The sequence below is a fragment of the Natrix helvetica genome (assembly GCF_964273705.1).
Source record: "Natrix helvetica genome assembly, chromosome: 4".
NCBI classification, from domain to species: Eukaryota; Metazoa; Chordata; class Lepidosauria; order Squamata; family Natricidae; genus Natrix; species Natrix helvetica.
Genome location: NC_138550.1, coordinates 99,719,845 through 99,745,617, shown reverse-complemented (window position 1 = coordinate 99,745,617; position 25,773 = coordinate 99,719,845). Strand labels below are relative to the sequence as shown.

The following is a 25,773-nucleotide window of genomic DNA, read 5'->3' as shown; positions in this document are numbered from 1 at the left end:
GGACAACCATTTAAATATGAGCCAGCAGTGTGCAGCAGCTGCCAAAAAAGCCAACACAGTTCTAGGCTGCATCAACAGAGGAATAGAATCAAGATCACGTGAAGTGTTAATACCACTTTATAATGCCTTGGTAAGGCCACACTTGGAATACTGCATTCAGTTTTGGTCACCACGATGTAGAAAAGATGTGGAGACTCTAGAAAGAGTGCAGAGAAGAGCAACAAAGATGATTAGGGGACTGGAGACTAAAACATATGAAGAACGGTTGCAGGAACTGGGTATGTCTAGTTTAATAGAAAGAAGGACTAGGGGAGACATGATAGCAGTGTGCCAATATCTCAGGGGTTGCCACAAAGAAGAGGGAGTCAAACTATTTTCCAAGGCACCAGGGGGTAGAACAAGAAGCAATGGGTGGAAACTAATCAAGGAGAGAAGCAACTTAGAACTGAGGAGAAACTTCCTGACAGTTAGAACAATTAATCAGTGGAACAGCTTGCCTCCAGAAGTTGTGAATGCCCCAACACTGGACGTCTTTAAGAAGATGTTGGATAGCCATTTGTCTGAAACAGTATAGGGTTTCCTGCCTAGGCAGGGGGTTGGACTAGAAGACCTCCAAGGTTCCTTCCAACTCTGCTATTGTATTATTGTATTATTACTATAAACATTACCCATAACGCTCGTTGATTCATTAACTTCTTAAGGCATTTTCACAAGAGATAGAAAGCTAGCATTGTGTTATCAGTCATTTTCTGGTCCTGACTAGAAAACTCTTAAACTGGAACTTTTAAAATGCACTAGGAGTCAAATTTCATGCTAATAAGCCGCTCTCAAAAACACACTTCTATGCATAAGAAACAGTAATATTTCTCTGGGGTGCTTTGCATAGATTAGATGGCAAGACAGCATGGTAACTCCAGATTTGGAAATCTGGATTTCTCATGCTATGCAAAGGTACTTTCTGGATCATTCTGGATCCATTTCTACCAGTAACTTGAGTATTGTATTCCATTCTGTAATCATGCAACACAGGGAAACTAATGTTATTTTTTTTTTAATGCATGAAAGCATTACTTCCATTACTGGGAGCAGTAGGCTCTATTATTTATAATGTTTGCCCCTTCCCTTTATCCTTTATTGATTGCACCTGCTCATATTGGCTAGGATTTAACCGTTGGAAAATGCAAATCAAAGCATCAAATCCTGCAAAATATATTAAAGTTTTAAAAATCTGCAACAGGTAAGGGGTTAATACTCTGCTTCTTCTTAGTTACCTTTATCATGGCGAGGAGATAAGTATGAACTTTTACCTTTCTATCTGGAGATGTTTAAACACTTCTGGGGCAAACTTCAACCCATCTCTTTGATAAGCAACTGGTTTTTCTTCTCTCTTCGATGAAACCGGCTTGCATAACCACTTTATTTATTCATGTATCGAGCTATATGCAAACTCGCCCCATCCATTGTTCTAAAAGATCAAAGCAAAGGCCAACGGGCAGTTTATCTGCAGCGACCCGCGTCTAGATATTTCTGTCCGAATAACTGAATTGTGGGAGCTTTGCCACACAACAAACCACGGGCGGGGAAAAGAAAAAGAAGAACCAAAGTTTTCTGGGCCAGTCGGTCGCAAGTGTCAGCCGGCACGGTCTGTGCAAAGCCGCCCGAAGTTCTCATTGCAGCCGACGGCGCTCTAGCAGCGAGAGCAGCTCAGCGGTGCGCGGCTGCTGAAGGCGCGAAAAGGGGAAAGGGTTGCTCGCTCCCAGCCGCACCATGCACCCCTCTGCCCGCCCCGTCTACTATGGCGTTGTTTTCGCTTGGTATGTGTTTTTCTTCTACTTCAGCGCCTACTTCGTGGGAAACCTGCAGAAGCCCCCCACAGCCACAGGCAGCTTCAACCCGTTTTGGGGCAGTGGATGGAAATACCTGAGTTTTCTCAATGTGGTAAGTGCGCTAAAGCCTGTCTCTCTCAGCTGACCGACGGCCTGGCCGCTTCTTGAGCCTAGCCGAAGAAGGCGCCTATTTGTACTTCCGGCGACGAATAAGCCCAGCCTGGCGGGAATCTGCGGGATTCCAGGCCAAGTGTTGGGCGGGTAAAAAATGTAAGAAAAAGCCTGTGTAAGCTTTAAGGCAGTCAGCGCGAGAGAGGAGAGCTGCTTTTCTCTCCCCCTCCCCCCCCCCGTTTAAAACTGGTATAAAGGAATCATTGAATGCACAAGACGGATCGGGAGACGTCAGAGATCAACTCTCTTCCACCAGCTTTTCAACCCCAAACGGCAAACGCAACCGTTTGTGTGAGAGTTGATTGACGGATCCATGTCCTGCTGTTATTGTTATTGTTATTATTATTATACGATTGTATCACAGCGGCCAGTTATTTTGCCGGATTTGGCATTGATTACTAGTCGGGCCCCACCTAGGGGCCTAGGACGTCGTAATGTATTTTCGTAATATAAGTGCAGATCCAAGCAGTGCAGCTTTTTGCATTTGACTGATGGTGATTTTGTCAAATTTTAACTGTTTTAAATGTAATTCCAGTACTTTTGGAATAGCATCCAGTGTGCCGATTACCACTGGAATTACCACTGCTGGTTTGTGCCATAATCGTTGAATTTCAGTTTTTAAGTCCTGGTATTTCGCTAATAATAATAATAATAATAATAATAATAATAATAATAATAATAATAATAATAATAATAATAATAATAATAATAATAATAATAATAATAATAATGCTATTATTATTATTATTATTATTATTATTATTATTATTATTATTATTATTATTATTATTATTATTATTATTATTATTATTATTATATACGTTATCCATTAAACATGAAACAGCCAAGTGAACATTCAAAAATCAGTGACTGGTGCTAATGGTTGATATGGTTTGCTGCCAGCTATTATTATTATTATTATTATTATTATTATTATTATTATTATTATTATTATTATTATTATCATTATCATTATCATCATCATCATCATTATTTATTTATTTAAAAGATTTGGTTTGCATTATGAGTGTATACCCCTGTATCAATATAGTCAGTTTGCAAGTGGGGGTGGGGTGATGAACTGGACATGTGCAGGCAATTTGTAAGGATAGAAATCCAGGAGTGAAACATATATGAAGAAATTACTGCATCTGATTTTTTTATGGGAACTTCAGATTTCCAGAAAACCTTCCACAGAAATGCTCTTTCCCTTTCCTAGATTTTTATAATGCACCTTTACAATGCTAAGGAATGAAATGTAATACACAAAATTAAATTCAGATGTTTAATAAATAAGCAATTATCAAGTCCAGATTCACCACACCTTAAACATGTGTTCAGTGCAAAGAAAAGTACTGTGTAACTAGTTCTACAAACTGGAGGAAAACTCTGGATTAAGTTTCAACAAATGATGGTCCACTTTTTATTTATAGTATTTAATACACATGTGTTTCAGGAGCATCTAAAATAACAATCTATGAAGCAATTCAATACTCATATTTTTGAAAAGTAAGTCAGTGTACTAAGCTATAGGAAAGTAGCCAGGTTTTAACCATGTACCACAATGAAATCTGTCAGCACCAGTGAAATTAAATGAGAATAATGGACTGTGTGTAGAAAACTTCTTTTGAAATCAGTTGAAGTTTCAGATGGATATATCGATACACGGCCCTGGAGTCACTGCAACAATGAGACGGTATATAAATTAAAAAGTAAACAGCTTCACTCAAACACAAGTCTTCATACTTTGTGATTTCTCAAAAATGAGCCTCTTATTATATACTTAAAGTGAAACAATGGTGGTAAAGATGGATGGAACTTGCCAAGATGGCTAAATTGACTTCTTTGATTTGAGAAAAGACAATATTTCGGCTTATTGCTGATTGAAATCCCTTATGGAGATTTTGCATAAAATAGACAATTAATTTATGATCTGTGGTTTAGATGATTAGACAGGATAGATTATAGAAAGAAGAAAGACATGTAACTTTAGAGAAAAAGATAAATTTATAATTATACTTATAACTGCTATAAAGAAAATTTGGAAGCCACTTCTTTGTAACATGCTCTTTTTTTTCTTTTTCTTTTTTTTGGTTTTCTTTTTCCCTTTCTTGTACTTTCAGCTTGCTTCTTGATTTCTTTCTCTTTTTTCTTTGCTTTTATTAGTCTGTATTAGTTTTTAACCTTTAAAAAAAACTTTTAATATTTTTTTAAAAAAGAATGATCCTGCTGCAGCATATTGCGTGTTGAAGATTTCATACATCATCAATCAATAATGTTTGCTTTTAACAAGGGAAAAAAATAAGATGCATCATAGTTAGATATTGTATTGCATTTGTTATGGATCATTTCTCTTGTTTATGTTTCTTATGTTTTTATGAAGTCATGATATCAAATTAACTCAGGTGGCTGCAAGCAAAGAAATGCAGTGCATTGCTCCAAGCATGTAATACTTTCAAATTATTCATTGATATATACATACGTCCATGTGTGTACCTACTCTAAGATGCTGTGAGGATTAAGGGAACCCTAAGCACAATAACCACTTTGGCCTGCAAGTTTCTGGACCTGTGCCTAGGTGTTTCACCTGGATTATGCCCTACTAGAAGCCTTATATGGATGACACTGCTGATATGATGAGATAATTTAAAGCAGTTACCACATTTCCTGCTTCTTAATCCTACCTGTCTAGACAGGGTGGCAAGGATCTGACCAGTTTGCCTTCTGGTATATAGATATTATGTATTCTGTCATGACAGCTTTTTTGTGAGAGTTGCCCTGATACCCACCCAAGACTCCAAAGACCTGTATGTCCCCAAAGGTAGCTTTCCCCTGTTATATGAAAGAAAGTAAAATAAATACAATACTGTTTTCCTGGCATAATGTTATACTCTTTAATGTATTTGTCTCAAATTGGTTCTTTTGGTACAGTATCTGGGATATAATTGTAGAACTAGCCTAGACATTTTACTACTTGAGGCAAATAAACAAGATGGTATTCTCCTATCCTCCAGTGAGTTTGTGGTAAGTTAATTGGACTGTCATTGAATATTACTTCAAAGCTGTAGAAGTAGTAAACCAATTTGTAATGCAGGATAAACCCTATGGCAAGTTTGGTCCAGCAGAAGGGAATGACATGGATGGTCAAGAAGGAGCAATGAGAGGTTAGCTCTCCTCCCTTCTATTATTTGGTATCTCAAGCATCATTCCATCAAATGTAGGCTTGTTTTGTGATGCATTTTCATGGGGACGATTCAAATGATAAAGGCTTCAACTGGATTGAAAAAAGGGATTTAATTGAATCCCATTGAAGTGGAATGCAAGATTGAAGCAGCAACTCACTTTGATTTGTTCTCTTTGATTATTGTTTGTATATTGAATTGCTCTGCTTTGATGATTCAATTTGGTGTTGTTTTTTTTTCAAAATACTGGATTGGATTGTTCTGATGCATCAGATCCAAACAATCTGATTTTTTGGAGGAAAACAGTACTGCTAATCAGAATAATACACAACTTCACATGAACTTAGATATTATGAAATAACCTTTTTGTATTAAAATTCCTCTCAGAGTAGAATCCATATTGCTTTTTTTAGGTGATTTTCTTCTTGTAATGCCTGGATATTTACACATTTAATTGCCTTCTTATTTAAGTTCATTCAATGAGGCAGTTTATCACCCAAACTAAATCATTAAAATATTTCCAGCAAGAAAAATACATTTAACCTGAAAACTATCCTCTAAAGCATAAACATATAATTTGGTGAGGTACAGTATGTACAACTTAATTTTGGACGATCAATTGCTCATTAGATGTAATTAATTTAGGTTTTGCAGGTTCTTTTCTATGCGATCGCCTTGCTGACCAGTGCATTCATACTAATGAAGAAACGAAGAATTGCCACGACCATGATATCTTTTAAAGACTTGATCTTTAGTAGCTTGGTTTTTCCATTATCCACAGTAAGTTGCAATAATATTTATCAATGCAAGATTAATTGCATGAATTAGATAATTATTTGGATAAACAATAATTTGATTTTAAGTTAATTCCTAGTGTTATAAGCAGGAGCGAATTGTAGCTGATACCCAGTTTAGTATATTTCCAAATGTTTATAGGGGTCGTCGGAAGGAGTACATCATTTTGGGGATAACAAAAATGCTGTTATAGACAGAAACTAATTCTTGAGTAAAGAATAAAGATCTTGTCATACTTGAAGATACTCCTTTTAAAATGGAAGCCTTGTTGGTGTGATTGATGTGATAATTTCAAGCAAAAAATATATATGTTATAGTGAATTCTTTGTCTGATATATAGTTATAGGTACTACAAGTAGTCTAGAAAAGTTGCTGATAGCACTGGGGGAAGGCAATAGTTATGACATAGGAAAAACATCTGAGAAGTCAAGTTTAGGCTGCTAGGTAGTAAGACAGGTATCAAAGAGTACCAAAATAACATTCTCAAAAATGCTCCGTTTGCAGGAGTAGAGTAATTCAGGTTATAAATGGCAACCATAAGATGTCACAACACCCAGTTGGATTCACCTAACACATGGGTCGTCAGCCTGGACCCTACCACCCACTAGTGGCCGTTTCAGGATTCCAGGTGGGCGGTAGGTACTTCAGAGGTTAAAACCTCCTTTTGAGCGAGTGAGCGGGAGCGAGCGCACACATCAATAAACCAACGTGCGTGAGAATGCATGCAGTAGGGATTTTGGAGGTTAAAACCTCCTTTTGTGCAAGTGGGCAGGCGGGCACAAGCTCACACATCAATACTAACGTGCGTGCACGCAAACAAGCAAACACATGGGAAGAGGAAGGGGAGGAGTGGAAACTGATAGCAGGGACAGGCAGAAGCAGAGCAGAGCAGTTGCAAAATAGGAGAAAGAAAAGTTATAGGCAGGAGAGAATTGTTGTTGGCTAATAATGATAAGTGGGCTAACTAGCTCAGCCTTACTTTTGTACATTGCCCTAAGGAAGGTAAAAAAAAAGGAGATAAAAAGGAAAAGCACTGTGTTGAGTGCAGATCAAAATGTAAGAGTAAAAGTAGTTGTTAAATTGTGAAACAAATTTAGAACACATGTCTGAAAAAAAGAAATATCCTTGTGACTATTTACCAGAGTATCTGAAGATGGGTTTCATTGAATCTGTTATAAATAAACAGCTTCCAATGTGTTTACTGTGCCACAAGACATTATCTAATGAAGCAATGAAGCCAAGTCGATTGCGAGAACATCTTGCTACAAAGCATTCGCAAGATAAAGATAAGCCCATTGAATATTTTCAAGAAATCTATAAAAGATTTCAAAATCTTTCAACACTAGCTGCATCATTTCAAAAACAACATGCAAAAAATGAGGATGGATTAACTGCAGCTTATCGTATATCACACCTAATTGCAAAAAGTGGTAAAAGTCATAATATTGGAGAAACTTTGATAATAGCCTCTATCAAAGAATTTATCTCAACAGTAATGCATCAGGATATACCTGAAGTTTTAAAAACATTGCCCCTTAGCGATAACACAGTAAAGAGACGCATTGACGAAATGGCGGCTAATGTTGAAAATTAACTTATAGGTATTCTCCAAAATTCTTCATTTTCCATACAATTGGATGAGTCTGTCATTGCAGATAATAATACTCTACTGATGACATATGTACGGTACCTTGATGAAAACAATACATTGCAAGAAGAAATGCTATTCACTGTCAATCTGATAACAGATACAAAAGGATTATCAATATTTAGTGCTGTGAAGTCATACTTTGCAAAAAATAATATACCCTTGAACAATATTGTTGCATGTGCTACTGATGGAGCACCATCAATGGTAGGCCTCTATTGTGGGTTTGTTGCTTACTTGAAGGAAGAAGTGCCAAACGTTTTGTGTATTCATTGTGTTGTGCACAGACAACATATTGTAGGAAAACATTTAAGTACAAGTCTCCATTCATCATTAAGTATAATAATTAAAACTGTAAATAAGATCAAATCTAATGCCAAGTGTGATAGAATGTTTCGACAGCTATGCCAGGACAATAACGAGCAGTTTATTAGGTTACTTTTACACACAGAAGTTTGATGGCTCTCAAAGGGTACATGCTTGTCTCGTTTTGTTGCATTATTTGATAATGTCGTACAGTTTTTTGAAAGTGATAATGAGGCTGGTCTCTCTGAACAGTTAAAAACCGTAAAGAATGATGCCATTTATTTGGCAGACATTCCCAAGAGATTTAATGAAATTAATTTGCAGCTTCAAGGAGCCAATATAACTCTCATAAGTTGCAAAAATATTGTGTCATTATTTTTCGAAAAGCTTGATCTTCTCCGTCATAATATTTTCAAGAGAGAATTTCATCAGTTTCCTGAATTGTCCTCTGTAAACAATGATGTAACTCTGGGGGATATTGAAAGGTTCAGTAGCCACCTCAGCAAACTCAAATTGGATATGGAAAAACGATTTCAGGATATTTTGAACTTAAAGGTGCATGACCGGATGATAAATCCTTTTACAGCAAATGTTGCTGAGGTTGATATAACTTGCCAAGAAGAACTATTAGAACTTAAATATGACGAAGAGAGTAAATGTAATTTTGGCAGGGGTGGATACCAAAAACTCTGGCAAAATAAAAACATGCCTGCATTATATCCAAATATGTGGAAAATGATGTTCAATTTATTGATACCTTTCCCTACCACATATCTTGTAGAATCAGGTTTTAGTGCTGTTAATCATATTATGAGCAAACAAAGAAACCGTCTGAATATCACCGAAAGAGGAGACCTTCGTTTGTTCCTTACGAAAATCGAACCAAATATCAAATATTTAGTCTCGCAGCCTCAGCCTCAAAGATCTCATTATTCACTAGTAAAGCTAATTTCAATTTACTTTATTGTTTTCTAATTAAACTATAAATTTAAAAACATTATGAACATACATAAAGTAGAAATAAAAAGATAAATGTACGTACATTTCTTTTTTAAAAAAACACCCTCCTTTCTAAAAAATATTCCGCACTTGCGCAAAAACTGGTGGGCGGTAAGGAAATTTTTCCATCAAGAAAGATCCATTAGTGGGCGGTAGGTAGAAAAAGGTTGACTACCACTGACCTAACAACAGCAACTGGAACTGCCAGAACTACAGTCATAAGTTGGTGTGGTCATGTGATGTTTTGATTTATGATAGTGTGGCTTAGCAACTAAGTTCCTGGTCCAAGTTATTATAGTTAACCGAGAACTACCTTTTAGAACAGGGTCTCCAACCTTGGCAACTTTAAGATTTGTGGACTTCAATTCCCAGCTTTGCTGGCTGAGTAACTCTGGGAATTGAAGTCCACAAGACTTAAAGTTGCCAAGATTGGAGACCCCTATTTTAGAAGGTCTCCAAGCCTTGTCTAAGTAAACCCATTACCTTCCCATTTCAAACACAGTTGATCTAAAAAGTTGCCATTTTAAAAACCCACCTCCATATCCTTTGTAAGTGTAAATGTAGACAATTTTGCTATTTATTACAAACAGACAGACACTGTAAGATAGGTATATACTGTAGATAAACATTGTAAATGTGGTCAATTGACACTTTTCTTCTTTGCTTTGTTCTAGTTTGTGTTTGCTACATTTTGGGGTATATACCTCTATGATCGGAACCTTGTTTACCCCGAATATATGGATTCAATTATTCCTGAATGGGTTAATCATGGAATGGTGAGTAAAAAAAACAAAGCTGAACATAACAAAAACAGAATAAGCATATTATTCCAGCTAATTATTCAGATTTAGATTCATTTGTTTCAATAGTCAGTCACACATTTAATCTGTTATAAAAAGTTAACGAGAAGAGCTTTAAATTGGCAGAATCATGGCCAGACATTGCAATTTTTCATTTGTAGAGTTCATCTTCTCTCTTTAACTTTTCATACTATTATATGTAAAAAGTGGGAGTGCGAATTGCCAAAGAAGCCTTGAAACTCTGGAGGAAATGTAAGTGGAATTCATCCTTGCCAAATGTACGGTAAATCAATGGAAAGATGTGAATTCATTACATGAGGGCAGAGATAACTTTTCTAGGTTTTATTGCAGTTCCTACAGAAAAGGCTTGGCTGTGAACCGTATGTATATAAATTGAGAAAGACTGGGAATACAGATAATTATTTATAAATATTTGGGAAGGAATGAAACAGTCTAAAATCCATAGTATAAGTGTTGCCAACTAAGGTTTGTAGCAGCATCAAATGAGAATACTAAATGATTAAGTATACTAATCATTTATGAAAACTGATGCTAACAGTTATATGTATCTTGTATTCTAAATTCAGTGTTTAAATTGGTATGCTATTAAGCAAAGCCAACCAGGAACAATATGTAGACACATTTTTTGCTATTCAAGGGCAACAATGCTTCCAGCGAAACAGGCTCTATAGGAGTGTGCTTTACTAACAGTCCTTGGAGGGTCAGTGTTAGGAAAGATTGATACGATCTTAAGTCATAACAACCAATCCAACAAAGAGAATCATATCTGGAGTTTTAAAATCTTCTCTGGCATGGCTACTGGTTATTGATTTTCAACTCAGGATGATGGGATCAAATGACAAGAATATCTGCCATGAACCCCTCTCTCCAGTTTGTATAACATGCCAGTGTATACAAATGTATACCATGTATACAAAATGTATAACACTTTCCGACATTAATTTCCATCATTCACACAGCCGGAAATTTGGCTCTGAAGAAGTTGATCAATAAGAATGGATAGAAAACAAAATTCTACATTTTGACTTCTGAATTGGACTGGTCTGGGCCCATTGTAGCTTTAGCAGTTTTCATAGGAATGTCCTTTGGCAATTGAAGTATTAGACTGGCGCTGATATTAGAGTGAATTTAAATCACTTATTCTGGAAGCTTACTTGATTAATGGGGATAATAATCATTTTCTCAAAGGCTTGAGGGGTTATGATCACGAAGAGAAATTATTTACATGTCTCAGGATATAAATGTAAGAAGTAATAAAATAATCTTTAAGCTGTTAAGAAGATGTTGGATAGCCATCTGTCTGAAACGGTATAGGGTTTCCTGCCTAGGCAGGGGGTTGGACTAGAAGACCTCCAAGGTCCGTTCCAACTCTACTATTGTATTGTAAGCTGGTTTAGTTACGCACAGGCTGGAGTAACATTAAATTGTTTGGTGGGGTGTGCTGAAGTGTGGAAATAATACCACTGAAAACTTGCAGATTGTATGGCCTAAGTCTTGTGTCTTCTGATACTGGAAATAACTGCTATCGTACCAGTATTGCCAGTAACCTTTTTAATTACCAAAGAAAAACTGAGAAAATAGAGCACCCCAGTTGTGCAATTGGCACTAAGCAGTGAGTGGGATGGAATGATTCCTTTTCAATGAAAGAAGGGATGGAGTGGATCATCCTCCTTTGGAGGATGTTGAGGAATTTAATTAATTGACAGCTTGTTTTGGAGAGATTGGGTCCCTATTTATGCTGTATTAGAAAGGAAACGTCCACTGACAATACTGGAAAATGAGGACAGATGCAATCCAAAGAATTTAGAATTCATGAATAAGTTATAAGACGTATTTTTCTTCAGAAATAGAATGATATCCCTCAAAAAGCAAATTATTCATTATAATTATTCAATTTACGGGAGGAGCTAGATGTGGATTCCTTTGGCTATCTGTTTATGTCATACTTTAAATTATCTAAACAGTTTAAATTCATTTACAAACAAATGCATAATAGTACCAAAAAATCCCATTCTAAATAGCAAGCTGAAGAAAAGCATTAGAAAGCACTACTACATTATTCCAGGTGTCAGGTTCCCACAATCCCTCAGGTGTAAAATGTGGCATGAAGACACCAAGTTTGTCAAATGAGGTTTCAGAAGATTCCTGAAGCTCCTGGTAGCTCCATGAAAATAAATATAGTGAAGGTTGAGCATCATCAGTTTCTCCAGAAATACCAGTTGGCAAGTCAACTAGCCCAATAGATAAGAAGTGTCAATTAATGCCCCTTTCCTCTATAATAGCAACCATAGATATCCCAGATGGTTTTCAGTTGTTTGGAAACCTGTGATAGAAAAACTCGGAAACACTGCTCTCCCTACCAGAATTAAAATAGAACAAATGCTACTTTTACTACTACTACTACTAATAACAACAGTAATGATTTGATACCAGTAATTTGATATATTCCTGGTGTAGAAGACTGGACACAGATAACATTGGACAGTTCACGTTATGATTCCAGTTACCTGTCTGTATATGACATAGAAAGACAGCAGTAACAGAGCTCAGGTAGTTCTTGATTGACAACCATAATGGAGCCCAAAATTTCTGTTGCTAAGCAAGACAGTTGCTTTTTGCCTCATTTTCCGATCTATCTTGCCACAGTGATTAAGTGAATCACTGCAGTTAAATTAGTAACACGCTTGCCACACTTGTTAAGTGAATCCTTCAACTGGCAAAAAGCCAAATCCACTTGGATTATGCCAGGAGTGTCCAAACTTGGGAACTTTAAGACTTGTGGACTTCAACTCCCAGAATTCCCTAGCCAGCTGGCTGGGGAATTCTGGGAGTTGAAGTCCACAAGTCTTAAAGTTCCCAAGTTTGGACACCCCTGGATTATGATATCCTTATTGCCATCCTGTGTTGCCTCTGTTCTTAGTCACTGCATTTACCTATTTCCTCCAAGGTAATAAAATCTAGCAGATTTTATATTCTTTAAAACTGCTCTTAGATAATGTCAGAATAAGGAAGAAAACACTACCCTAACAACAGGCACAGTTAAGGATAATTTAAGTCTGTCTCACTTACGGACTGGAAAAAAGAAGGCAAACGTATGGGGATGTGGCATAAAACAGATACTGACAGGACATTAGGTACAAGTGGAAATGAGAAAGATCCTAAATGTGCATCCTAAAATAACCTGCAGCATTATGACAGACCTGCAGATACAGATAGTCCTTATTTAGTGTCCACAATTGGGACCGGCAACTTGGCTGTTAAGCAGAGCAGTCACTATGTGAAATTATGATGGTGCTTATGGTCTTACGTCAGCTTCTCCTTTCCTTTATAGAGCAGCAAAGGTTGTAAATATATAAAGTTAGTTTTTCATCGTGGTAATTGAAGAGTTGCTAAACAAGGACTACCTTGTACCGTCATTGCAAACTAATCAAACTGAAAGTCTTCCCTTAGGAGTAACACTGCAGTCTGTCTTTGAAGAAAATCTTAAGTCTTCCGCTCAGTATTTCACTGCACATAAGTTGAATGTGCTATTACCCTTTCATAAAATCTCAGAGCAGCAGGTGCTGAATAAAGCAAACCTTTTTTAATGAATAAGTAAATAATACCTCTGTTATGATAAATAAATAAAAGCAAGGCAATACAGAACTCATCCTGAAAGAAAGTGTCTATGGGCAACTGAAGTAAACTTCATGTATTTTAATTATTTACAGCGAGATGCCTTGTTCAGATCAGGTTTTCTCTTCTCTCTTTTTATTAGCAGGAGGGCTATCCTAGTATGATCATCATTTTCCTTTATTGGTTTTTTATTTGTTACAAGTAAACGAAAAAGAAAACTGAGAATGAAAACTGTAAAAATGAGTCACCGTCCCATTTTTATCAACCCTCAAAGATTGATGACAGTTGAGACATAATTATTAAGATTTGCTTTTTAAACAGTTTTTTTTAAAAATTTGCTCAAAATACAAAGCTTGCATTTATTTGAATGAATGGTAAATTAAACAATATGTTATAGTGGAAATTAAGTTTAATTGCTTTTAATGGCTCATGGTATGCAATTTGACTGAAGTCATATTAAAAATTGCTATGAGAAAGGACCGATTTCCAGAGAAGAAAACACAATGCATTTAAAGGGCTTTCAACTAGCTTTAAGCCGCAGTATATGGTCCATTACTAATGTCATTTCTACAGTCAGCTTTCTATTGTCTAGCAAAAGGAATTCATTCGGGAGAGCTAATTAAAAGCCATTGGCAAATAGAAAACTTTGCAATAAGCGGCCAATCATGCAATGATTGTGGTCTTTGGCTGTATCAATGTTAATCACTATGAGCTAATTTGCTGTTGTAAACTATTGTTCTTTCACTATACTGTTACCAATGGATAAAACCAAAATGAGGCAAACTTAAATGATTTTTTAAAAATCCTTGCCCAGCTCAGTTTTACCATCCACAAACCTTTTGTTTATTTAGTTTCAAAATTACCCATTCAACCCTTTCACATGCCCCTTATACATTATATACAGCAAGTAATAATATAGTATACTTCAACAGGGGTGTCAAGCCAGATGTATCACACTCAGGCCACACCCACCCCAGCTCCCTGAAGGCAAAAAAACCTGTGTCATATGTCACGTGACATCAACGTGATGTGGCAAGTTTGACACCCGTGATATATACCCTGTTTCCTTGAAAATAAGACCTCCCCAGATAATAAGCCCAATCGGGCTTTTGAGCACATGCGCTAAAATAAGCCTTCCCCTGAAAATAAGCCCTCCCCCAAAATATTGCAACATAACAGCAGCCTTGAGGTGACCACGCTCGCTGCCTCCTGCATCTCAAAAATACTAAGACCTCCCTGAAAATAAGGCCAGGTGCTTATTTCGGGGGGCAAAAGAAAATAAGACCCTGTCTTATTTTCAGGGAAACACGGTGTGTATATGTGTGTGTGTGTGTGTGTGTGTGTGTTTGTGTTGTAGTTGTGCTGATAAATACAAATACAACATAAACATAGCAAAGGCAACATTAAAAATAAAAATATGGTTTTCTGCCTGGATGGTCTTCTGTAGTGAGCCGAAGGACAGCAGAGGTGGCCTCCGCATGGAAGTGAGCCATGATGGCCCCTGCAAGAGCCGCCACGGAGGACGCTCCCACAGGCTCTGGCCTTGCGCCCTCCAAGCTCCCTGCGAGGGCAGCCTCCGGAACGACGGATGGGGGGGACCCCAGCATTGGAGGGAGGCTGGGAGTGTCCCCCGTGGGCGTAGGGGGTGGCGGGTGGGCGCTGCCGTTGGTCAGGCCTTGGGGCTGCTGGGCCAGGCGAGGCTGGTTGGGGGAGACAGCGGCAGGGCTGTTGGCCTTGTGGAAGTTGTTGAGCGTCTTCTCAGAGGAGCTGCGCTTGGGCTCCCCCAAGTCGATGGTTCGGGAGAGCGAGACGTGCAGGATCTCAGAGGAGGAGAAGTCCTCGGTGTGCGACTCCTTCAGGTCGTTGTAGCTCTCCGTGTCTTCAGCGATGCTGTTGTTGGAGCTGAGGCTGGCCGAGATCTGCACTGGGGTCACGCTAGTGATCTGGAAGCTGCTTTTCTTCTTCAACTGGGCGCCCACCGAAACTCCGACAACTCCTCCTCCCTGCGAGAGTGGCGCTAGGCTCTGCAGCGGAGGCGCCCCGGGAGAGCAGGAGGAGACCGAGACGGAGGCGGTGGCAGAGGCCGGGGGAGGTGGCGTCAGCTGGGCCAGCAGGCCGGGCGGGAAGTCCTCCAAGCCGGCGCTGCTGCTGCTGCTGCCGGCCCACCAAGGCAGCATTGCAGAATGCGCCATCTTCCTCTCCCGTGCCTCCACCGCTGAATTAGGCTGCTGCTGCTGCAGCTGCTGCTGCATTGGGGCCCGCGGGAGGAAGGCCTGACGCTGCCACCGACGATGACGCCCCCTCCCTCAGGCGCCGGCCTTGCCAAGCTGAGGAGAGGAGGAGGTGGCCGCCGCCCCTGACTTGGCTTCCCTCAGCAGTGGTGGCGAGAGGAGGCGACCGGCGTCCCCTCAGGAGCAGGAAGAGGAGGAAGGAGCCACCCCTGGCGACGCCGCAGCTCCATCCAGAGACTCCGTTGCCACAGCAGTCGTCACCTCACGGGGCACCCAGTGGCCGTCCTAGCCCCACTATGCCTCAGGCTGACACCGCCGCCGCCCCGTCGGAGCCACCTTGGTGAGGCCGTAGCTGGCTCCCTGTGAGGGGGGTGGAGAGCGCGTGCAGTCGGCCGGGCTGAGGAGATGCTCCGCCTCCACCTCCTCTGGAGCTCCACTAGGCTGGGTGGGAGGAGGCCGGCTTAAGGGTGGGAGGAGGCGGCCGAGGGATGGGGCAGGCGCCGCCCCACCACAGACCGCAAAGGCCTGGTGGGAGGGGAGGAGAGAGAGGGGAGGGGGAGGCCGAAAGGCTTCGGCTCCCCTTGGTGGAAATGGCAAAGCTCGTCGGAGGAGGGGCGGAAAGGGGAAAGGGTGCAGCCGCAGCCCAGCCACACATATAAAGGGACCGTCGGGACGAAGCTGGAGAGAGGCCGAACTGTTCCGAATATACTATACTCAAGAAATGAACGCTATGGTAAATGACACAGCTGAATTCCAACACAATGTCACATGAAATAATTAAATCAGAATGAAAATAAATCGAAATCTATGAACATTCAATATAACAATGCAATCGGAAACATTGAAATGGAATCGTGAAATATTTAGTATAGCGTGTGTTGCTTTTACATCCAGCAGATGGTGGTGGTTTTCAAAAAAGCATGTTTTTACAAAAAAACATGTTTTTACCTGTCACAGGTGTGAGATCTATATAATATACGTACAGTGGGGCAAAAAAGTATTTAGTCAGCCACCAATTGTGCAAGTTCTCCCACTTAAAAAGATGAGAGAGGCCTGTAATTGGCATCATAGGTAGACCTCAACTACGAGAGACAAAATGTAAAAAAAAACCCCAAACAATCACATTGGCTGATTTGGAAAGAATTTATTTGCAAATTATGGTAGAAAATAAGTATTTGGTCAATATCAAAAGTTCATCTCAATACTTTGTTATATATCCTTTGTTGGCAATGACAGAGGTCAAACGTTTCCTGTAAGTCTTCACAAGGTTGGCACACACTGTTGCTGGTATGTTGGCCCATTCCTCCATGCAGATCTCCTCTAGAGCAGTGATGTTTTGGGGCTGTCGCTGGGCAACATGGACTTTCAACTCCCTCCAAAGGTTTTCTATGGGGTTGAGATCTGAAGACTGGCTAGGCCACTCCAGGACCTTGAAATGCTTCTTACAAAGCCACTCCTTCGTTGCCCGGGCGGTATGTTTGGGATCATTGTCATGTTGAAAGACCCAGCCACGTTTCATCTTCAATGCTCTTGCTGATGGAAGGAGGTTTGCACTCAAAATCTCATGATACATGGCCCCATTCATTCTGTCCTGTACAGGGATCAGTCGTCCTGGTCCCTTTGCAGAGAAACAACCCCAAAGTATGATGTTGCCACCCCCATGCTTCACAGTAGGCATGGTGTTCTTTGGATGCAACTCAGCATTCTCTCTCCTCCAAACACGACGAGTTGTGTTTCTACTAAACAGTTCTATTTTGGTTTCATCTGACCATATGACATTCTCCCAGTCCTCTTCTGGATCATCCAAATGCTCTCTAGCAAACTTCAGACAGGCCTGGACATGTACTGGCTTAAGCAAGGGGACACGTCTGGCACTGCAGGATCTGAGTCCCTGGTGGCGTAGTGTGTTACTGATGATAGCCTTTGTTACGTTGGTCCCAGCTCTCTGCAGGTCATTCACTAGGTCCCCCCGTGTGGTCCTGGGATTTTTGCTCACAGTTCTTATGATCATTTTGACCCCACGGGGTGAGATCTTGCGTGGAGCCCCAGATCGAGGGGGATTATCAGTGGTCTTGTATGTCTTCCATTTTCTAATTATTGCTCCCACAGTTGATTTGCTTACACCAAGCTGCTTGCCTATTGCAGATTCAGTCTTCCCAGCCTGGTGCAGGTCTACAATTTTGTTTCTGGTGTCCTTCGACAGCTCTTTAGTCTTCACCATAGTGGAGTTTGGAGTGTGACTGTTTGAGGTTGTGGACAGGTGTCTTTTATACTGATAACAAGTTCAAACAGGTGCCATTGATACAGGTAATGAGTACAGGACAGAGGAGCCTCTTAAAGAAGAAGGTACAGGTCTGTGAGAGCCAGAAATCTTGCTTTTTTGTAGGTGACCAAATACTTATTTTCCACCATAATTTGCAAATAAATTCTTTCCAAATCAGCCAATGTGATTGATTGGGTTTTTTTAAACATTTTGTCTCTCATAGTTGAGGTCTACCTATGATGCCAATTACAGGCCTCTCTCATCTTTTTAAGTGGGAGAACTTGCACAATTGGTGGCTGACTAAATACTTTTTTGCCCCACTGTATATAAAAACATGCACATAGTTGAATGCAACATTGTGTCAAAATTTCAAAGCAATCGGTGAAGAACTTTCGGAGATTTGAGATTTTGAACAAACAAACATTACATTTTTATTATATATATATATATATATATATATATATATATATATATATATATATATATATATATATATATATATATATATATATATATATGTGGTGGCTATATATATAGCTATATATATAGGCTATAGCTATGAAAGCTATATATCTTTCTTATATAGTAATAATACAACAAATACCTGATTTGTTAAAGTGAGTTCAGAAATAAAGAAGGGACTAGAATTTAGAACGATGATTTTGGTGACTTCATAGATTCACTTGTATTCACATTTCTTGGCAAACGGTGATGGTTTGCTGTTTCTTCTGGAATTATTTAACTCTCCATCCAAGTAGTAACCAGGCTCAACCTGACTTTATTTCTGAATCAAGCCAAGCCTGGTCAGTTGCTGCTATCTGGAGGTTTGGGATAGAAGAATTATAAAGTTTTTAAATGGTACATTGCTTCTTTAAGAAGGACTTTTATTCTCCAATTGCCCTGCCATATTCGTAATGTTATCCTTAGAACCCAGAGGACTAGAACTTCTCTTTGAAACTCTCCTAACTTCCTTCCTTTAGGGAGGAAAAGATGGAAGAACTCCACATTTTTTTTGTTGGTACCTCTATAGATTCTTTGGAAGATCTCTGTTGCCTGTTGGGGTAGCCCAGTGGTGGGCAACCCGCGGCTCGGGAGCCACATGCGGCTCTTTACACCTTTTAATGCGGCTCTTCTGTGTGCCGGGTGCCCGCTCCCCTCCCTCCTCTTGGGCTTCGGAGGGAAGCTTCTGCAAAAGCCCGGGCGAGTGACAACCAATTTTGGTCCTATGACTGCAGAATGCTGCAAAATACCATAAATGCAGGCCAGTTGTTGAGTGTTTCAAATGTGATTGGAACACTCAACAAGGTGACCACAGTGTGTGTGTGTGTGTGTGAGTGAGTGAGAAAGACAGACAGAGAGAGGAACAAAGAGAGGGAGTGAGGGAGGGAATCAGAGAGAGACTGACAGACAGACAGACACACACACACAGACAGAGAGAGACAGAGAGGGGGAGGGAGGGAGAGAAAGATAGACAGACAGAGACACACACACAGAGTGAGTGATTAAGTGAATGAGTGAGAGACAGACACACCCACATACACAGTGACAGAGAGAGAGGAAGGGAGGGGAGAGAGACAGAGGGAGAGACAGAGACAGACACACACACACACACAGAGTGAGTGAGAGACAGACAGACACACACACAGAGAGAGTGACAGAGATGGGGGAGGGAGGGAGAGAGAGACAAAGAGCCAGAGAGAGAGAGAGAAAGAAAAAGAAAAAAAGAAAGAAAGTGGGAGAGAGAGATGAAATTAAAAAGAACAACATACAAACCTGACTTACTCAAACTATCCAAGGAAGTGCAAGGCCAATGTTCACATTAGTGGTTGTGACTTTGTCAGTCAATGTCAGGATGTAATTTTCTCTACATTGTAAGGCAAATTTTACGGAATTTAACGTTATCGATAAATAATATCGTTCTAAAGTTTTTGTTTTATTAGTTGTGTTATTTGTATCCTCCCGACCTATGTGGATACTTGCATGCAGAATATTCTCAATAAAAACTTATTGAAACTAAAAACAGTGTACCATCCTATGTATTTTCGGTTTTAAAAATGTGGCTCTCAAAGTAAATTTCAATCGTGGTTTTGGCGAGATTTGGCTCAGTTGAAAAAAAAGGTTGCCCACCACTGGGGTAGCCATACTTCCCTACACCCTTGCCTCTTACATCAAAATATAACTCTCTGTTATTAGGGAGATTGTACTTTTAAATTTTTGCATCACAAATGCACTTTGTCTAAAGCACTCTCTTTTTTCCAGCACACTTTGGTATTTCCTTTGGTCCTGGTAGAAATGTTTGTTATCCCTCATAAGTATCCAGCAGTGGGTAAAAGCCTCACTATCTTAGGAATGACTGCACTGGCCTATCTACTTTGGTAAGTTTATAAAAATAAATGAATAAAGGGGTTTTGTTTGTTTGTTTTTACATGATGTTTGGCAAAAAAGTGAGGGAACAGTTCTGTTCCTCATCTACTTGAATATCCAACCTCAGTGTCCTCATTGGAAGCAACTTCCTTCTCTCCCTCCTGCAGGGAAAAAATATCCTCAAATACAGCTACAGTGAACTCTGATCTGACCTTGAGGGACTTTGGAATTTGCATTATACACCCTTATCTGTGTCACATGAGGGGATAATCAACTCCTAAACTTATTCAGATTATTCATGCTAGTTATCAAATTTCTATTCCATAGTACCAGTTTGGGATGTGGTGGCTAAGATGCTGAACTTGTTGATTAGAAAGGTTGGCAGTTCGGCGGTTTGAATCCCTAGCGCTGCATAATGGAGTGAGCTCCCGTTACTTGTCCCAGCTTCTGCCAACCTAGCAGTTTGAAAGCACGTAAAAATGCAAGTAGAAAAATAGGAGAATGTAACAGCGTTCTGTGCACGTTCAGTGTTTAGTCATGCCAGCCACATGACCACGGAGACGTCTTCGGACAATGCTGGCTCTTCGGCTTTGAAACGGAGATGAGCACCACCCCCTAGAGCCTGGAACGACTAGTACGTATGTGCTAGGGGAACCTTTAACTTTAGTGACAGTTTGCACAAATCACTGCCTCTACTAGTTTTCCTGTTTTAAACTTTTCTCAAAACTTCTGTTTTCAACCAAGGATGAGAAGCACCTCCTGCTTCTCTTGCTATTGCAAAATTATAGTTTGTAACAGCTAATGTAGATAACGATGGGAATTGTAATTTGTGGAACATAGCGTATTCCCAACCCTCCTTCAAATGTAAAGTTTACATGAGTATTCTTCAACTTAGTACTCACCAGAAATACTGAACTACAACTTCCTTAGAACTCTGAAATATAGGACTTGTAATCCAACAAAGAGGATGTTAGCTAGGGAAGTTTATTTTAAAGGGGTTTCCCACATGTATTGGAGAAAGTCCCTAAACCATATTAGGAGGAGGAAGAAGAGACTAGCCTAATAATACTAGGTTATTTAGATATTTGATACTTTAGGCCAGCCTAATAATCAACTAAATGAACTGGTTGCTTCAGGCAAGAGATGCTGGACAGTGGAAATAACATGAAGTGATAGGTAATAGAGTTGTGTCTTCCCATCAGCCTGCTCTGCATCCAGAGGTGAGTTTCACATAATTTTACCACTGCCTCACCAAAACTGAGTGCATGCATGTCTTCCACACGTGTGCGGCCTTCCGCATACACTTTGTTCGTGTGCATGGCTTGCATGCATGCACACAGCTTAGAAAACATGGCTAAATAGGACGGCATAGAATCTGGGTGAATAGGCCCACCCGCAAGTCACCACTACTGTTTAGTGATTGCCTTATTTAGCAACCAATCTCAATTATCTCTAAAACTTATTACATGAATATTTTCAGTTCAGTTACAGGTAATCCCCAGGTTACAAACGTTTCCTTAACAAACGTTCGAAGTTATGCGATCAGTGCCCCCTAGTGTTTCCGAATGAGGCCTGAAACTACGAATCTTGCAGCACTACAGCAGTTGTTCACCTTTACGAACAACCACAGAGGCTCAGCAACATTCACCCGGCACATTGCCGGGCAAAATGGAGTTCCCAAAGGGCAGATCTGCCCCTTGGAAGCCCCATTCGGCTACCCAGAGGCCTTGCCTGGCACCTTGCCAGCCGAAATGGAGCCTCCTGGGGCCAGGGGAGGCCCGTGGAGGGCTGAACGGAGTGTCGATGGGACGCACGAGGCTGGAGAGGAGACTGCTTGCTAGATCTTCACAAGTTAAATGACACATTGCGGCACATTGTGGGTGAGGGAAGCATTTTGGGGAGCATGAAGTATTTCAGTGGGTCGGGGAGGCCTTGGGTGGTCTTAGGTAGGTGGCCTATTCCATCAGTAGGCCTCCAATGGCCTTCCCCACTCTTGAGTATAAGACGCTCCGATATATAAGACACACCTAGCCTTTGGGGAGGAAAACAAGGAGAAAAAAAATCTGCCTCTGCCTTCCAGCAATTTTCTTCCTTGCAACTAACAGCAAACAATACAGAAGATATACACTGTTTGTGGTTTTACATTTCAGACTATGCTTGTACAGATGCTGTTAAAATTGAAGTGGCTTTCTGGAAGTATACATTATTCTCTGCTATTTAAAAGAAAATACAATAGCACTGGGCCTCTTCAGATCAAGCATTTATTTTAAAAGCTTCTTCATTTTGTTAAGTTATCTAGAACAATAATAAAGCAATCTTTAAAAAAATAAGTCTAATAATTTGAACCTTCTATAGGCATTTATAGTTATTGACTTACCTCCTTGCAGCAAACAGCCTGATTAGCACAAGAGGAAAAAAATCTGCCTCTGCCTCCCAGCAATTTACCTCTGTAAAGCAAAGAGCAAGTTTCACTTTCAATTTGGCCTCCCGGTCATCAGCTGTTTCAGGCTGCAGGGATTGCCATAGCCTATCGTCAGCTTTGCAAGCCCCATTTTCTCCATTTGCTGCAAAGAGGTAAATTGCTGGGAAGCAGAGATCAAAGGGTGGGGGGCAGTGGGTGGGTGGGGCTACATTTGGTGTATAAGACGCACCTAAATTTTCACCCTCTTATAGGGGAAAAAGGTGCGTCTTATACTCAGAAAAATACGGTACCTCATGTGCACATAACAAGCCTGGCATTTGATTAGCAAATGTGTGGGTGAACGGACGAAGTGATCTCGTTTGAGGTATGAGGCTCCATTACATTCGTAATTTGAGGACTACCTCTATTACATTAACTAGACCTCTCCACTAGCATAGAGCTGCAGTAGGGAGGATGTGGTGTGATGTCACATGAGTGACAACATTGAATGACAGTCCTTTGTATGTGTAGTGTGGATGTCTATACTGAAGAAGGCTTAGTGTATCAAACGGATCACAGATCCCATAGAATTGAGGATGATTTGATCCCATCCTCAGTGAGATCATTGCCTCTTTGAGAGTCTTTCTGGCTGAAAGGCAGTAATATACATTCTGTATTGGATGGATGGACAATAGTTTCACAGTTGATGTACTGATCCTTGAGTTGATCATTACTAGGGAAAGTATTCTAATTATAATTAAATTTGAACCAATTGGTCTTGTTTGTTTCATAATGAGATATCCTAACTGAAATAAATTAATTCTCTTTCCAGGATCTTCTACTTTTTTGCTAAAACAGGAAAATGGCTATATCCTGTCTTCAAGTTTTTAAGTCCACTTGGCATGATAGTATTTGCAGGGATTGCTGTTGTCACTCTTTTCTTTTACTACATGTTAGGAAGATTTCTCAACCGCATGATTTGGGGTGAGTCTGCTTTTACAAATAAATCCTTTGAACTTATCAGAACACATTTATGTATCTATTTGAGTATGTTTTGATCCAGTATTTGTCATTGTTTTTCAGATGCGGATTGATTTGTACATTCATTAGAAAATGAGACTTTAAAAATTAGCAGGCTATGATAAGTATATTCTTCAAGAATAGGAAATATTCCTGTACTGTCTATTAATTAGCGTATGAAAATAAGACTTGGCTGGGCTGAATAAATAGGCTAATCAGCATAAAACTAGAAATTTCTGAGATCTACATTGGAGTCCCCTAGTGCAGTGGTGGGCAACCCGCGGCTCGGGAGCCACATGCGGCTCTTTACACCTTTTAATGCGGCTCTTCTGTGTGCCGGGTGCCCGCTCCCCTCCCTCCTCTTGGGCTTCGGAGGGAAGCTTCTGCAAAAGCCCGGGCGAGTGACAACCAATTTTGGTCCTATGACTGCAGAATGCTGCAAAATACCATAAATGCAGGCCTTGTTGAACACTCAACAAGGTGACCACAGTGTGTGTGTGTGTGTGTGTGAGTGAGAAAGACAGACAGAGAGAGGAACAGAGAGAGGGAGTGAGGGAGGGAATCAGAGAGAGACTGACAGACAGACAGACACACACACACACAGAGAGACAGAGAGGGGTGGGAGGGAGAGAAAGATAGACAGACAGAGACACACACACAGAGTGAGTGATTAAGTGAATGAGTGAGAGACAGACACACCCACATACACAGAGTGACAGAGAGAGAGGAAGGGAGGGGAGAGAGACAGAGGGAGAGACAGAGACAGACACACACACACACACAGAGTGAGTGAGAGACAGACAGACACACACACAGAGAGAGTGACAGAGATGGGGGAGGGAGGGAGAGAGAGACAAAGAGCCAGAGAGAGAGAGAGAGAGAGAGAAAGAAAAAGAAAAAAAGAAAGAAAGTGGGAGAGAGAGATGAAATTAAAAACAACAACATACAAACCTGACTTACTCAAACTATCCAAGGAAATGCAAGGCCAATGTTCACATTAGTGGTTGTGACTTTGTCAGTCAATGTCAGGATGTAATTTTCTCTACATTGTACGGCAAATTTTACGGAATTTAACGTTATCGATAAATAATATCGTTCTAAAGTTTTTGTTTTATTAGTTGTGTTATTTGTATCCTCCCGACCTATGTGGATACTTGCATGCAGAATATTCTCAATAAAAACTTATTGAAACTAAAAACAGTGTACCATCCTATGTATTTTCGGTTTTAAAAATGTGGCTCTCAAAGTAAATTTCAATCGTGGTTTTGGCGAGATTTGGCTCAGTTGAAAAAAAAGGTTGCCCACCACTGCCCTAGTCCAGTGTTTCCCAACCTTGGCGACTTTAAGTCCTGTGGACTTCAACTCCCAGAATTCCCCAGCCAGCTATGCTGGCTGGGGGATTCTGGGAGTTGAAGTCCACAGGACTTAAAGTCGCCAAGGTTGGGAAACACTGCCCTAGTGTATCAAACCAGAGATACTCTGGGAAAGTGGTTTAATTCTCAGCCAAGAGTTGGCTAATTGTGGGTAACAAAAGGTCCTTTTCCTAGTAAATTATTTCTTTTGCTGCAGGCTCAATTCTCTTATTTGCATATAATACTAAGCCAGGATTTGTTAAGCAATCCAATACTGGTATTGTTTACAGATAATCCCTAGACACAATGGGTAGATTCACACATCATGCTAAACCAAACAAATGCTTAGCTCCCCATTCACAGACCATGCTGAGAAGTGAGCAGAGATAAGAATATTATTCTCTATTTACTAAGTCCCATTTCCCAATTTTTCATTGGGAAATCCTCACATATGAAAGTCAGGCAGTACTGCCAAATTTTGTTCAGTAGCTGTCATTTGCCAATTCTTAAGGTAGTGACACCTCTTTGGCAGACAGCAAAACTATGTTGTGGTTAAATCTTCATTATTCCTTTTCCCCCTATTTTTGTTTCCCTTTTATGCCTTTGCACAGGTGAGGCAGTGCTTGGTGTTCACAAGAAGAAATGCAAATGAAAAGCTGATGGTGTCATCCCAAGAGCTAGGAAGATGATGAAACTAAGAAAATTGCTAAGAAATCTCTCTGTATAAAGCCAAAATAAAATCTTTAGAATAAAAAGTTTTGCTTGCACAGAAGAACAAA

General features: G+C 40.1%; 1 protein-coding gene across 2 annotated transcripts; it reads left to right on the top strand.

Annotated features, from left to right (window-relative positions):
* The first annotated feature begins 1,445 nt into the window (after positions 1-1,445).
* Positions 1,446-25,773, top strand: ADTRP (androgen dependent TFPI regulating protein). 2 transcript variants are annotated; one of them, XM_081953414.1, is made up of 6 exons: positions 1,447-1,938; positions 5,825-5,959; positions 9,602-9,703; positions 20,117-20,232; positions 23,455-23,606; positions 25,606-25,773. In XM_081953414.1, exons 1-6 carry the CDS (start codon positions 1,768-1,770, stop codon positions 25,644-25,646), a joined length of 717 nt encoding a protein of 238 aa, XP_081809540.1. In that variant the 5' UTR covers positions 1,447-1,767; the 3' UTR covers positions 25,647-25,773. The 2 variants fall into 2 exon arrangements, with proteins under 2 accessions (XP_081809539.1, XP_081809540.1); XM_081953413.1 differs by lacking the exon at positions 25,606-25,773 and having other exon boundaries at positions 1,446-1,938; positions 23,455-23,997.